Here is a 16,047-nt window from a genome sequence, read left to right as displayed (position 1 = left end):
AAGCTTTGGACACTACCTCATTTCTTTTAATACACAGTATTCCTGCTTTTGCACATTCTAAAAATAATTTATTCAATATACATAAATTAATTTACTTGTTTATTATTGTTTTATTTTCTTTATTATTATTTTTCTCTCTCTGCTAGATTATGTATTGCATTGAACTGCTGCTGCTAAGTTAACAAATTTCACATCACATGCCAGTGATAATAAACCTGATTCTGATTCTGAACTGGTGACCACTGGGAAATCCTGCTTTTTGTGGTGGACAAAGCATAGGAGCTTGTTGAAGCGATCCCCCAATTACATTGGGTGTCATCAATTTATAGGAGGCAGCTCCAGGAGCACCCCATAGACTGGATGGCCCTGAGAGACTTGCAGGTGAATTGTTGCCTCATCTGGAAGGACAGTTTGTGGCTCTAAATGGCAGAGGGGGGGAGGTGTAGTACTTGTCCCTCTTGCAGGGAGAAGTGCCAGGAGGGAGATCAGTGACCAAGGACAAGGAAATCACGCAGAGAGAACAATCGCTGTGAAAAGCAGAGTGTAGTGGGGAGGGGGAAGGGAAAGATGTAGTTAGTGGTAGGAGTCCATTGAAGATGGCTTCTTACTTCATCCTTCTTTCCCCCTCCCACGCACCTTCCCACTCCGTCATTTCACATATCACCTGCCAGCTTGTACTCCTCCTCCGCCCCCCCCCACCTTCTTATTCTGATTTCTTTCCCCTTCCTTTTCAATCCTATTAAAGGGTCTTGGCCTGAGATGTTGACTGCTCATTCCTCTCCCTTGATGCTATTCACCTCAATATGTATCTACTTATTGTAGAAGCTAAGAAATTATGATGAAGATCCAATATATTCACCAATGGTAGTACAAGTAATTGGAAGATAATACTATACAACTATTAGAATTTAATAGCAACATTACAGTTCCACCTCTTCACGGAGGCAGGTCAGTGACAATTTTCCATTTTGCTGCACAGACTGGTTGATTAAAATGGAACTTAACAAAGCACTGTGAGCTGTCTTGGAAGCTAACCGCAGAATATGAAGATTTTCATCACAAAGAGTGAAAGCATTCACTCTGTCAAATCTGCCTTTTAGTCACAAAGTGAGGAGGAAAAACCTGAGTCACAGCAGGCTCTTCACTGAGGCAGAGCAGTGGCAATTTCCCATTTTGCTGCACAAGATCTTGCAAAGACTGGTTGAATGAAATGGAAATTACCAAAGGATTCTGAGCTGTCTTCTTGAAAACTGAATTGTTTTCACTTTCATTGCCTGAATTACTCATTTTTACACTTAATAATCTTACAGAGTATTCTTCTAAGACCCTCATACACAGGTAAAGTCTTCTCCTAATACAAAGAGGGAGAGTGTGCTTCAAAATGACACAGAAAATGGTCTACAACTATGAACTTCTCAGCAGATCACTTTGTAGAACTTGTAATGTGATGATGGCTTCTAATTCATGTTAAGTAGAGTTAATCATGAAAAAAATATGGCAAATCTTTCAAAATGCCCAATTTCCACCTGTTAATGTATTAGAATTGATTTATTTCTACAATAATCCAAATCAACATATTAGGTTAAGTAGATGGAAAATTTAGTGCATTCATGTTTTCTCTTTACCTCTTTTACAACAATGCAAAATGATTTTGGTTGTATGCAGAGTTGGTTGTAAGCAGTGGCAGTTTATCTTGAGGGCAAAACCTCAATCTGAAACACAGTGAGTTCAACTGTGTTTATTCATTTTGAATCTGAGTTAAAAAAACACTTATTAAATCAAAAACCCCCACGTGCTGGAAATCTGAGATCGAAACAAAACGTGCTGCATACACTCATTGTTCAGGCATTTACTATGAAAGGCAAACAAGAGTTAATGTTTCCGGTTGAAGATCTTTGCAGAACACGGAAACAGAAAGAGAGAAAGCAAGCTAATTTTAAGTTGTAGAGTGAGTGAGGAAGGGATAAGTAAGATGAGGGAATCTCAAATGTATTGAAAAGTGCACACAACACGCAATATTTTAATCAATGAATTTGATTGCTCTTTATTTCTGGTAAATTCAGACACAGTTTAAAATTGTGAAGGCAATAACAATAGATCCTTTAGCAAGATATGTCTTTCTGTACAAGCTGCATTGCAGAGATTATGAATAGTCTTGACATGTATCAAATTCAGAGTTATATTCAAAACAATATCATATTATGTAACCACATGGTCAACATCTTAATTTGCACAAAGCATGGGCTTATTAATTTAGTCATTTGGCAATCAGTTTTCAGGCTCCGAACCACCGATATTTTCCTCATTAATGGAGAGATTCTGTGTGAAAGTAAAATAAAATAGAAACAGGAATAGGCAATTTGGCCCTCCTGCCTAATCTGTTTTTCAGTAAAATTTTGACTGATCTACCTCAACGGCTCTTTCTTGCACTGCCAACTGCATTATACCCCTAATTCCCTAATATTCTGTACATTTGTCTAGTAATCACGGAATTGTATGACAAAGAAATGGGTCCTTTTAGCCAAGCTCATCCAATTAAACCTGTATCTCTCCATCTCTTTCCTTGCAAGTGCCTGTCCAAAGTCCTAATTCATTTGCAATTGCATCTGCTATTACCACCTCCTCTGGCAACTTGTTCTAAATGTTCACCACCCTCTGTGTGAAAAGAAAACTCACCTTTGAGGTCTCTTTTAAATTTCTCCTTCTCATTTGCCTTTTAGTTTGAGACCTCACTATCCTTGGAAAAAGGCCTTAACCACCTGTCCTATTTATATTCGTCATAACTTTGGTATACTCTTTCCCATGCGTCAGACTGGAAGATGATGGGTGAATTGAGCCTGAACACTGGTACTGGGTGCCTGAACTTATATATCAATACCTTGTACAAATCTAAGATTTTAACATGTAGTCACTTGCTAATCATTTAGGTTAATCATAATTTCTTGAATGTACATACTGTTACTTTTCCAACCTAGTAGTCTGTAGTTTCTGATAACTTTTGCTCAATTGAAGTGTTGTTGGTTTTGGATTTGATTGTTTTCTTTATCCACTCAATGTAATTCTTTGTTAAACGTGTATAAATGCCGGGCTTGTCCTTGACGTCACAACCCTTTCCAAAGATAGCAATCCCGGTTAATGACTCCACTTTCAGAAATAAGCTTTTACATATTAATGGTCCACCTGCATCTCCCTGTGAAAAACACAGATAATATGTTAGAACCTCACATGGCAGATAGCAACACCAAAACAAAAAGGCAAACCCCTTAAATATAGGAACTTCTTGCTTATCCATTGTGGGCTTATTCAAACCAATGGTCTGAGAGGATGTTATATGCAATTTGCCTATGACACTATAGGGACACACTAAAGAACAATAGAATACAAAGTCTCTCACCATCAACATTCTGATTGTGTCACTATTGAACAGAAACTTACATGAACCAGTTGCAAGGTCAGAAATTGGCTAATCTGCTGACTGGCTATTCCTCGCCCACTCCTCCCTCCCCCCACCTCCCCCAGCTTTCTCATCATCTGCAAGGCACAAATCAGAAGTGTGGTGGAAATCTTTCTCGTTGTCTGGTTGACTGGAGTTGACTTAAGAAGTCAGTATCATCAAGGAGAAAGCAACCAGGTGATTTGTTACTTATCTGCCATCCTAAACATTCAGTCACTCCACCAGCAGTACACCGTAGTTATGGTCTCCACTATTTATAAAATGCACTGGAACTAGTCACTATGCTATTCTAACAGCACCTTTCAAACCCCCAGTATCTACCAGCAGGAAGATTGAGAGGAACAGAGTACAATGTTTCAGGAGACATTTAAAATTTCATGTGTGATTTTCCTTTCCCATTCTGATGGGTTGATACGTCAAAATAAATATGGTTTAGTCTCATGAATCTGCAGACCAAACATTTAAATATGAATTGTTGATAGTGAGCTCATTGCTGATGATGAGTTCTAACAAAATCTGTGATACTTTATTTTATTAACACTTTATTAACAGTATTATTATTACTTTTGAATAGGTTAAAATGCATTGAAGTGATAAATCCAAATGTTATTGTGTTAGCTGTTTGAAAATCCAGATCAGCAATCTCAAAATAGAACTAGATTGCAAAATGAGCTTCATGTGGTTGAGAAATCATTTTAATTTTGAAACTGTTGAAAGAATTAGAAAGAGCCAAGGTGAGCCGAGATATTTAATTAGGTTCTGTGTACAGAATTAGAGGGTAAGTATGAATAAATGAAAACTGGAACCAACTCTTATATATCTTGTGAAAATTTATATTACTGCTAAATGTGATTCCTTTTCTCTTCAAACCACATTTCAACAAATAGCCGAGATTAATTAGCTTGCAAAAGTATCTCATTCTCTCTTTTTCATATCAGTTATTCTATTAGAGGAAGTCATATTTTCAGATTTGGTTTTCTTTCTTTGAACCTCATTCCCTCAAATGTGACCCAATATATGCTCCTCAGTATAGACTGAGAAGTTGAACCTACATTGGAATAATTAACATTTTCCTAACAGTTTCAGATAGTACCTTGAAAATATTATCTGTAGGTATCAAATGGTAGAAACTTAAAAGGATATACTTTCAATCATTTAACTAGTTTAGGAGGTAAAATTAATTTTTTTAGAATTTTTTATCTTCAAACAAAACTATTAAGAAGAAAAGGCCTAGAATAGAGCATGTTCTGTACAAGGAATAGGACCAGGAAGCTGCCTAAATTTTTAATTCTAAGGTTTTGTGTAAGGTCGATCTATGAAAATGATAGTAAATAATACCTTGCTTCCCGACAGGTTAATAGTTTAATTGCTCTTTGGCAAAAATCTGCAGTGGGGAAAAAAATTCATCCTATCGTGAAACAAGCTTTTAGTTCACTTTTTAACTTTCATCAAAGCCCAAGCATAGTTCAGTGTTATAAAACAAATCTTTAAATCTGGTACGAGGTCCTGGAAGCCATTCTCCAGTCCATGAGGAATATTGGGAGCAGCTGATGATAATGGAAATGACAGGACTGAACAACTATATTACTCTTGTTTTATCAATTACAGGAATAACTTGCATTTATCACAAAAATTTGTAACTTACTCTGCACATTTTAGCATAATTCTCAGGTTTATCACCAGCACACATCATATCATCATTTATGACAGGATCCTGATTGTAATACTTTCGACTGTTGCAGGTTTTCCGGTCTATGATGGTTACAGTTGTTTCTTGCAAAGTATCTGAGGGATCTTTATCATCTCGAGTGGTCTGACCCCATCCAAAGACCTTGCATTTTGTTCCAGGTTTGATATCTCTGGGTGATTTTGGCAATGACAAGGTCTTTGCAAACTTTTTCGATTTTATAGCTTTATCCAGCTGGAGCAAAGGGAAGACATATGACATTAAGTGAAAAATCATTATGACAAGGAGTCTATGTAAAATATAAATAGTTATTTATTTATTCATCCTCTGGGTTCTGAGTGTCACATCAAGGAATGACACTTACTGCTCATCCCTAGCTGTCTCTGAGAAGCTGATGGTTGAGCATCCTTTTTGAGCCTTTGCAATCATTGTGGTCAAAGTATCAAAGGCGAATTTCAGCATATATGAAGGGTGAAAATGAAAGAGCAGCTCTTCATTATCACCCTTTCTAAATGCTGGAATTCAACAAGAAGCCCTTGACCTTCTTGTGGGTAAATTTCATGCGTTTGAGAGGTCTTGTTGCAATAACCCAGGTAAGACACTGCAAGGCATTTTGTAGATAGTAAACTGATGGCAGAAGAAATGAATGTTCAGTATGGTTAATAGAGTGCCAAGGAAACTGTTCTTGAGACATGTTGGAGCTGCAAATGGAGAGTAATATGTAATACTCTTGACTTGTGCATTGTGGATGGTAGAGAGGCCCTGAGGTACAGTACCCCTAGAGGCTGGATATCCACTTGCCATAAGATTTCCAGGCTCTAGCCTGTTCTTGTACTCACAATGCTAATGTGATCAGCCAAGTTAAGTTTCTAAATTTGATAGAGGGGAATTCAACGATGGTAATGTCCTTCATTGGAAATCACCTCAATGAGAATAGTTAGATTCTCTCTTGTTGGAGATGATTATTGTCTAACACTTTTGTACGTTGATGTCAGCCCATGATGAAACGTTGTATACGCCTTTAGAATGTAGGCATAGACTGCTTCATTTAATTAAAAATTGCAAATGGATTAAACATTAGCAAACATCCCATTTTATGTGGAACACAATCTGAAATGGTGGATTTAGTATCTGAGTTCTCTGTTTGAAGGCACTATCAATTCAGAGTATCTGTCCTGGGTCCAGTGTGTAAGTGCCTTTATGAAGACAGCATAGTTGCACCTTTACTTTCTTAGAAGTTTGCAAAGATTCGGCATGTCATCTAAAACCTTGACAGACATCTACAGATGTGTTACAGAAATGGCCCATTCCATCACAGGTAAAGCCCTCCCCGCCATTGCACACATCTACAAGGAGTACTGTGGCAGGAAAGCAGCATCCATCATCAAGGAACCCCACTAACTAGGCCATGCTCTCTTCTCACTGCTGCCATCAGGAAGAAGGTACAAGAGCTCACACTACCAGGTTGAGGAACAGATACTACCTCTCAACCAACAGGCTCTTGAACCAAAGGGGATAACTTCTCTCAGTCCATCATTGAACTGTTCCCACAACGTATGGGCTCACTCTCAATGACTCTTCATCTCATGTTCCTGATATTTATTGCGTATTTATTTATCATTATTATTTCTCTCTTTGTTGCCTTTTGCACAATGGTTTTTGTCCATCCTGATGGGCGTGGTCTGTCATTGATTTTATTGTGTTTCTTGTATTTACATTGATTGCCCACAAGAAAATTAATCTCAGGGTTGTATATGATGACATACATGTACTATGATAATAAACTACTTTGAACGTTGACGCATTGGACAACCTAATTCAAATTCAGTTCAATGAATACGATTACTTATTACTGTATAGCGATTCCTCTGGTGGTTTGTACAAATAAGGTTGCAATCCAAAGAACATTTAATGATGAACTGTTAATCATGTTGATCTAATGCAACAATTATCTTTTTTCAAGCAACACTACATGTATCACATTGAAGGACTAAATTCAATTGTGAAAAGGGCACGAGGCAGGAGCAATGGAGTTGACCAGACTTCTGGGCCAAGTTGCCTTTTGGACATTGTATGAATCTGTGATCAATTCACAACAAAGCTCTGCCTGCATCAAGACTGAGAGTGGAGAGGGGATCTGGACAGTACTATGCAGGGCAAGTGGTGAGACGGAAGCTTGAGGTGACTAGGAGGGGTGAAAGATGATGAGTGAGCTAGGTGGTGGGTTGGGAGGGGGATACAGAGTTGAGATAGTGGCAGGTGGCAGATAAATGGAGAACAATAAAGAGAAAAAATGAGAGGCAGATGGAGGGAGAGAAGTATGAAGTTTGTAAAGACTTGTTGGAGGGGTGATAAGCAGAAACATAGCGGGCTACCAATGCATAAGTCTGATAAGTAAGGGAGCTGATAATGGGAGATATTAGGGGAGAGGTGAATGGTATTTGTAGCCAGAACCACATGGGTGAGTGAACCTATAGGTGAACTGTGTGTGCAGACAGTGGATGGAACACAGTCCCGGGGGTGGGGGGGGTGCAGTGGTGGGGTGGGGAGGGAGCCTCGGTGGGCAGTGATAAAAATGGGTAAAGGTGGGGTGAGGGGGTTGGGGTGGATGGGGAAGGAAGGGTTCAAATATGGGACAACTGGAGGAGGATCAGAAGTGGGAGAGGAGAAAACATCACTTCCATTTTTATATAGACTGTTAACACTGTATTGTTATAAGTATACACATTCATTCATATTGATCTCTACATACCTTGAGGAGAGCCAAATTGTTCCATTCTTTTTTCTTGTTGTATTTGGGATGTTTTTTTTTCTCAATGGGTCTAAATATATTATTTCCCTTTGCATACTTTAAGGAATGTTTTCCAATGACCACTCTACGTGCTTCCCTTGGATAAAGAAGACAAACTGTAATGAAGGAACTGTAATGAGGATACATTCCTCACTCAAAGTGTTACAGAGTAATAGTTATTAGTGACACAGTAGGAGGCCTTTTGGCCCTTTATGTCTATGTTGGCAAAAGAAAAGGAACTGCTTTGGTTGATTTCACTCTTTACTTCTCAGTCCGTAACTTTGTAGGTTTTGGCTTTTGATGGGCTCGTTCCGGAACTTTTTAAATGCACTGAAGTTTTTGCTCTTGACCAACTGATCAAGGGAATGAGTTCTAGGCCCCATGGGAAAAATAGGATTCCCCTTTAATTTTTCTGCCAGTTAACTTAAACTGCTGATTATCAACATCCCTATAAAGGTCAATAGATCCTACCTGCTCATACTGTTCAGCCTTCTCATACTTTCGTACAGCTAACCAGTGGCTTCTCATAACAACACTCTACCAGTCCTGACAGCATCTTGTAAATATTCTCTGTATCCTCTCTATTGCTATCACACTTGTCCCATAGTAGGGTGAACAGAATTGTTAAGAGCATATTAGATGTAGCCTGACTTGTGTTCCAGAATAACCACCTGTCCTTATTTTCACACGATGGCCAATAAAAGCAAGTGGTTTAGACAACCTCTTAGCAATTTACCAATCTATCCCATTATCTTCAGAAATCTGTTGACAATGCACTCTCTAAATCTCTGTATTTCTTGGTATCCCATTTTCCTTAACCACCTCAAATCTGGTATTTTACACTTATCCAAACTGATTTCAACTTGGACAATTATCACCTCGCTCCCACCATCCTTTCCTCTGCCCCAAAGCTCTTAGCAGATGCATTTCACTGAGCCTTCTGAATTCCTCCAGCAGGCTGTTTGTTGCTCTGTTACAGTTGTGCTCTTCTAACCAAACCACAAACATTTCCCAGCAGCTTAGAACTCCCTTCAATTAGATTGCTATTTCTGGTATTTGTGACAAACCTTTAATCAAGGACTTTTCACTTCATGTATAATTATAAGCAACTCTGAGCTGAATTTTACAGAACCCTACAATTACAATTACAAACAAAATTCTATTTGTTGGTAAATCCAAATTCTCATCCAGCTTGCTAGTTTCTCTTTGATCCAATGGACTTTTACTTTCCTGATCAAGTCACAACATTGGATTAATCAACGGACTTGTGAAAATCCATACAGAGTGTTTCAAATGTTCTACCTTTATTGACTTACCTTGTAACCCTCTTCAAATTTTTCCATCAAGTTTTCAATTCCATTAACAATCTATGCTGATTCTATTCAACATACCTCTGGAAAAAGTTCAAATCTGTTTTCTGATGATGATCAGCTTCTTATAAATGGCAGTGTACCTGTTTCTCCTCTTCAAATTAATGATATTACATTAGCTGTCTCCTATTCTTTTACACAAAGTATGCGACCTGGACAATTGGAATATGATATCCATAGCTTGTGCTATTTTTTCCCTTACTTATTTTGATAGCTGAGGATACATATTATCTGTGGTTAGAGAATTGCCCACTTTCTTGGACGCCAGACAATAATTTTTATTTCAATGGTTATTATTTTTAGATCACATAAAATCTTCAAAAATTTCAACGTCTGGTTTACTCTCCATTTTTCATGAATATAGAAACAAAGTATTCATATAGGACTAAACGCATACCTTCATCTTCCACATACTAGCTGTCGTTTGAATCTCCAATAGAATTTATTCTTTCCTTTGTTACCTCCTTTCATTCCGTTCATTTATAAAACAAAATGTTGATTTTACCTGCTAGTATTTTGAATGCATGCTCTTTGTCCTCTCAATTTCCTAGTTACTTTCACCCGGGCACCTCAAAACTAACTACAGTGTAAGCTTTTGCTAATGTTATAAATTTCTTTTACTTTTAATTCATCAGTATTAATGGAAGTTTTGATTGAGGACATCTCCATTTTCTTTTATTAAGAAATGTTTGGCCTGAGCCTTAGTATCTCTTCTTTTAATTTCTCTCATTGCTCTGGCAGCAATTTACTTTGAGAAGCTTTTCCACCCCATTAGTGATAAATCCAATCTCAGCCCACTAATTTAGCTGAACTGCAATTTTTAAAATTCCTGTTTCTTCATCTTTTCCTTAACTATGCTAAATCTAAATTATAATTCGTACCAGGAAAATTGTCTCTCTCACTAGCTCCCTAAGTCTAAATCCACTACTACCTCAATTCTACTTCTGCTTACTGTGTACTGAAGGATGTAAGTAAAAAAGTTAATTCAATTCAATTCAAAGGTTTGGCAATGTGGAAGATGGCACACCACACATACACAATCTGAGCTTTTCTCATCCAGATCCACACTCACTACAGTATTGAGAACAAAATGAATAAAACTTAAGACTGAAAGAGACTACTCTTATTTTATATCCTCATATGTTTTAACTATATTAGCTAAGTTATGGTTTGAAGGTAAAAATCATTTTTTGTTTTTACATTCGTTTCTCTTTTACGTCATAAATTTTCCTGGGATCACAAAGATAATTACTGTTCCTAGGGATGTTAACATATATCTGAAATATCACAGAACTCAGTGCAAATTTTGGCAAGGAGTAACTAATATTTATTTATTTAACAGCTGTCTGAAATACACATTTTAGAAGCCACGCTTCACATCAATAGCTTTCAAGCATCAGCTGTAGCTGAAGGGAAGCAATCTTACTTCTAGGTCAAAGGATTTTGGATTCAAATGCTGCTGAGTGTCCTGTGCTCAAAATTCTAAACTAACTGAGGTGTTGCCTTTCAGAGAAGTTAAATAGAGCCACTATCAGCTTTCTCAGGGGAAAGAGGGCAAACATGTGACAATCTATATTGGTGGATTGGAGGTAGAGTAGGATAGGAGGTTTAAACTTCTGAGCATTAACACTTTGGATGGCTTGTTGTGGGCTCAACACAGAAGCAATCACATGTATTTTATAGAAAGTTAAGGAGATTCCGCATTTTACCAAACACTTTAACAAACTTCTACAGATGAACTGTTAAATATATCCTGACTAGTTGCATCATGGTCTGGTACAGCAATTTGAATGTGCAGGAATGCAAGAAGCTGCAGAAAGTAGTAAACTCAACCCAATACATTGTGGGCATATCTGACTCCACCATCAAAAGTAGCTACAGAGAGCTCTGCCTCAAGAAGGCAGCGTCTATTGGCATAGGTCCCCTCCATCCGGCCCATGCCGTCTTCTTGTAGCTACAATTGGGCAGCAGTTACAGAAGTCTGAAGTTCCACACCGCTAGGTTCAAGAACAGCTGCTCACTTCAACCGTTTGGGTTTTGAACCAACTTGCTCAGCCCTAATCATTACTTCAATATACTAACTCTATGGCCTCTTTGACTACTTTGCACTGCAATGGTCTTTGTACTACGTTTGAAGATTGAAAAGAACAAGCCATTCAAGTATGATTCTGAAACTCTCTTAAAATCAATTTGAAAATACTAGATGGAAAAGAGAAATAGATTTTCCATGCAGTAGGTTTATGACTCATTAATTTCAGAATGACCAGCAATGGATCAAAAATAAATAATTTAATACTTACTCTACACAGTCTGCTGAAGTCAAGACCCATTGCTTATCTATTAAAATTCCTCCACAAATGTGTTCAGTTGCATTTTGGATAGATACCATGTAAGTTGCTGTCCCAGTTTTAGCATCCTGACCTCCAATGATTTTCACACAGATACCTGCAATAAATATTGATATTAATATTGTTTCAAACTTCTGTGAAGCTAAAATCACCACTTATACACTCACCATTGTGAACTGCCAAAGCACCGATTATTGAAGTGATGAATACTGCTTGAAGCTTATTGATCATTTTAGCACCACTATGTAAAAACAGTCTTAATTTGTGCTACTTAGAGGAGGATGTGTGATTAACAACTGGTAGAATGATGTACAAGAGCAAGGCTTTTGTTTTATTGAGCAGGTAATGTTTTAACAGCTTTGTCATAACACATTTTGCCACAACCAATGAATTTCAAAATTACACCCACAGTGTGAGAAGAATATACTATACCTAGATATGGGAAAGAAAATGCCTTGCACTGAAGAAGCATTAAAAATAAGATAGAAATATACTTTGAATACAAAGGAGCTACAAACACCTCAAATTAGAATAATTTTAATCATACACTATTTATTTTGTTAGTCATGTAAATCAAACATTGAAATACCAACCATAAATTAGCATTTTAACTCTTCAGAAAAGCACAAAAAGAAAAGTATAGCCTAGCCTTGCCACAAAAAATTTCAAACTCTTCCAGCATCTTGATGGACTCCCATGGTGACTTGACCCAGTTATTTTTGCTGAAATTGGATAAGTTAGTGTTTATTACTAATATTAACTGAATCAAGTTTAACAAATCAGAGGATATGATAAAATGTCAGGAATAATAAATAATACTTGATGAAGTATTAGTCTAAAGTCCCATCTGCCTCTTGAAGTGGCTGTTATTGTTTCAGAAGCGCAATTAAAGGAAAAATGGGGCTTATTTTGGTTAGCATTTGGTCCCCCAACTAACACGGCTGATTTAATCATTCATTTCATTTGCTGTTTGTGAGATTTGGCTGTGAAAATCTAAAATTACATAATGGTAACTGCTGTGGTTAGGAAGGCAAATGTTCTGTTAACTTTTATTATGAGAAGTTTTGAGTACAGAAGTAAGGAGAATTTTACTGTAATTGCTGAGACCACAACTGGGGCTTTGTGGACAGTTTTGGTCTCCTTACTACAGAGGGGATGAACTTGCCATAGAGGGAGTACAGCAAAGATACAATAGTCTGCTTCTAGGGATGGCAGGTTTCCTTATCAGGAAGGATTGTGGAGATTAGGCCTGTATTCCCTCAAATTTACAAGAATATGTGAGAAACCCATTAAAATTTGTCCAACTTTAAACAACTAACCAAATTTAACACAAGTAAAGTAATCTGTATTGGGGGTCACAGTCTCAAAATTCGGGGTGACTCTTCGGAGCTGATGAGGAAAGGTGTCTTCACTCAGAGGACATTGAATGGTTTTTCCACCCTGGAGGACTGTGGAGGCTTTGACATAGAGGTAATTCAAATTACATAGAACATATAGAAATTTACGGCACATTACAGGACCCTTGGCCCATAATGAAATACCTACTCTAGAGACTGCCTAGAATTGCCCAAGTGCATAACCCTCTATTTTGCTAATCTCCATGTACCTAACTAAGAGGCTCTTAAATGACCCTGTTATAACCGCCTCCACCACCACCGCTGGCAGTGCATTCCACGCACCCACCACTCTCAGTGTGGAAAAACTTACCTCTGACATCCCCACTGTACCGATTTCCAAGCATCTTAAACCTGTGCCCCCTTGTGTTAGCCATTTCAGCCCTGAAAAAGCCTCTGGCTATCCACATGATCAATGCCCCTCATCATCTTATACACCTCTATCAGGTCACCTCTCATCCTCTGTCACTTCAAGGAGAAAAGGCCAAGTACACTCAACCTATTCTCATAAGGTATGCCCTCCGTCCTTGTAAATCTCCTCTGCACTCTGTATAGTATCCAAATTAGTGAGGTGACCAGAACTGAACACCGTACTCCAAGTGGGGTCTGACCAAAGTCTTGTATAGCTGTAACAATTAGAGAAGAATTTCAGTATACTGGGGAGATGAAGCAATGCAGGGATGGATGGGGAAGGTTGGGCTGTGGTAGAAGATAAACATTTTCAGGTAATTTACTTCCTCTGTGTCAGAAATGACCATCCAATGGACTGAGTCGTTCTCCCCCAATTGTTGAACATTTATTACCTTTAATTTCCAAGCTTTTACATTCCCTTGCATTCTGTCTCTAACTGTGCTTATTTAGAACATAGAACATACAAGGGGTGATTGATAAGTTTGTGGCCTAGGGTAGACGGAGTCAGTTTTAGAAAACCTAGTACATTTATTTTTCAACATAGTCCCCTCCTACATTTGCACACTTAGTCCAGCGGTCGTGGAGCATACGGATCCCTTCTTTGTAGAAGTCGACATCTTGGACCTCCAGAAGTGGTCCATAGCAGGGGTGATTGATAAGTTCGTGGTCTAAGGTAGAAGGAGATGAGTTTATTAACTTCAAACTTTCTGCATTTTCACTCAAAGAGTTGAACTGCATGTGCATGTAACAAGAGCTTTATAACTCATCCCCTTCTACCTTAGGCCACGAACTTATCAATCACCTCTGCTGTGGACCACCGGAAGGCCCAAGATGCTCTCGTTACATGCACGTGCAGTTCAACACTTTGGGTGATAATGCAGAAAGTTTGAAGTTAATAACTCATCTCCTTCGACCTTAGGCCATGAACTTATCAATCACCTCTGCTGTGGACCAATTCCACAAAGAAGGGATCTGTGTGCTCTAAGACCGCTGGACTCAGTGTGTATATGTAGGAGGGGACTATGTTGAAAAATAAATGTGCTGGGTTTTATAACTTGACTCCTTCTTTCTTAGGCCACGAACTTATCAATCACCCCTCATAGAACATAGAAAATCTACAGCACAATACAGGCCCTCCGGCCTACAAAGCTGTGCCGAACATGTCCTTACCTCAGAACTACCTAGGCTTACCTATAGCCCTCAATTTTTCTAAGCTCTATGTACCCATCCAGTAGTAACTTTGATGTATGTTGGCGTTCACCAGCAACTTTGATGTATGTTTCTTAAAAGACCCTATTGTTTCTGCCTCCACCGTCACCTCTGGCAGCTCATTTCATGCACTCACCACTCTCTGCGTAAAAAAATTTACCCCTGACATCTCTTCCGTACCTTCGTCCAAGCAGCTTAAAACTACGCCCTCTCATGCTAGCCATTTCAGCACTGAGAAAAAGCCTCTGACGATCCACACAATCAATGTCTCTCATTATCTTGTACACCTCTATCAGGTCACCTCTCATCCTCTGTCACTCCAAGGAGAAAAGGCCGAGTTCACTCAACCTATTTTCATAAGGCATGCTCCCCAATCCAGGCAACATCCTTGTAAATCTCCTCTGCACCCTTTCTATGGTTTCCACGTCCTTCCTGTTGTGAGGTGACCAGAACCGAGCACAGTACTCCAAGTGAGGTCTGACCAGGGTCCTATTTAGCTGTAACATTACCTCTCAGCTCTTAAACTCAATCCCACGATTGATGAAGGCCAATGCACCATATGCCTTCTTAACCACAGAGTCAACCTGCATAGCAGCTTTGAGTGTCCTATGGAATTGGACCCCAATATTCCTCTGATCCTCCGCACTGCCAAGAGTCTTGCCATTAATGCTACATTCTGCCATCATATTTGACCTACCAAAATGAACAACCTCACACTCATTTGGGTTGAACTCCATCTGCCACTTCTCAGCCCATTTTTGAATCCTATCAATATCCCACTGTAACCTCTGACAGCCCTCCACACTATCCACAACACTCCCAAACTTTGTGTCATGAGCAAATTTACTAACCCATCCTTCCACTTCCTCATCCAGGTCATTTATAAAAATTATGAAGAGTAGAGGTCCCAAAAGAGATCCCTGAGACACACCACTGGTCACTGGCCTCCATGCAAAATATGACCCATCTGCAACCACTCTCTGCCTTCTATGGGCAAGCCGGTTCTGGATCCACAAGCAATGTCCCTTTGGATCCCCTGCCAGATGAGGGTAGTGTAGTGGATGTGATCTACATAGATTTTAGTAAGGCATTTGACAAGGTTCCACATGGTAGGCTTATTCAGAAAGTCAGAAGGCATGCTATCCAGGGAAGTTTGACCAGGTGGATTCAGAATTGGCTTGTCTGCAGAAAACAGAGGGTCGTGGTAGAGAGAGTACATTCAGATTGGAGGGTTGTGACTAGTGGTGTCCCACAAGGATTGGTTCTGGGACCTCTGCTTTTCATGATTTTTATTAACAACCTGGATATCGGGGTAGAAGGGTGGGTTGGCAAGTTTGCAGATAACACAAAGGTTGGTGGTGTTGTGGATAGTGTAGAGGATTG

At 38.8% G+C, this 16,047-nt stretch overlaps 1 protein-coding gene across 1 annotated transcript; it reads right to left on the bottom strand.

The window, feature by feature from the left end:
- Positions 1-1,856: 1,856 nt before the first annotated feature.
- LOC134343953 (granzyme K-like) lies at positions 1,857-11,941 on the bottom strand. The gene is made up of 5 exons (XM_063042923.1): positions 11,818-11,941; positions 11,603-11,747; positions 7,894-8,029; positions 5,100-5,375; positions 1,857-3,190 (listed from the first exon to the last, which is right to left on the bottom strand). The coding sequence occupies exons 1-5, from the start codon at positions 11,879-11,881 to the stop codon at positions 2,972-2,974; spliced, it is 840 nt and encodes a 279-aa protein (XP_062898993.1). The 5' UTR covers positions 11,882-11,941; the 3' UTR covers positions 1,857-2,971.
- Between the last annotated feature and the right edge of the window lie 4,106 nt (positions 11,942-16,047).

The sequence above is a fragment of the Mobula hypostoma genome, chromosome 3 (genome assembly GCF_963921235.1).
Source record: "Mobula hypostoma chromosome 3, sMobHyp1.1, whole genome shotgun sequence".
Classification (NCBI taxonomy): domain Eukaryota; kingdom Metazoa; phylum Chordata; class Chondrichthyes; order Myliobatiformes; family Myliobatidae; genus Mobula; species Mobula hypostoma.
The sequence above is the reverse complement of the archived record's forward strand: the minus strand, read 5'-3'. Positions and strand labels throughout refer to the sequence as shown.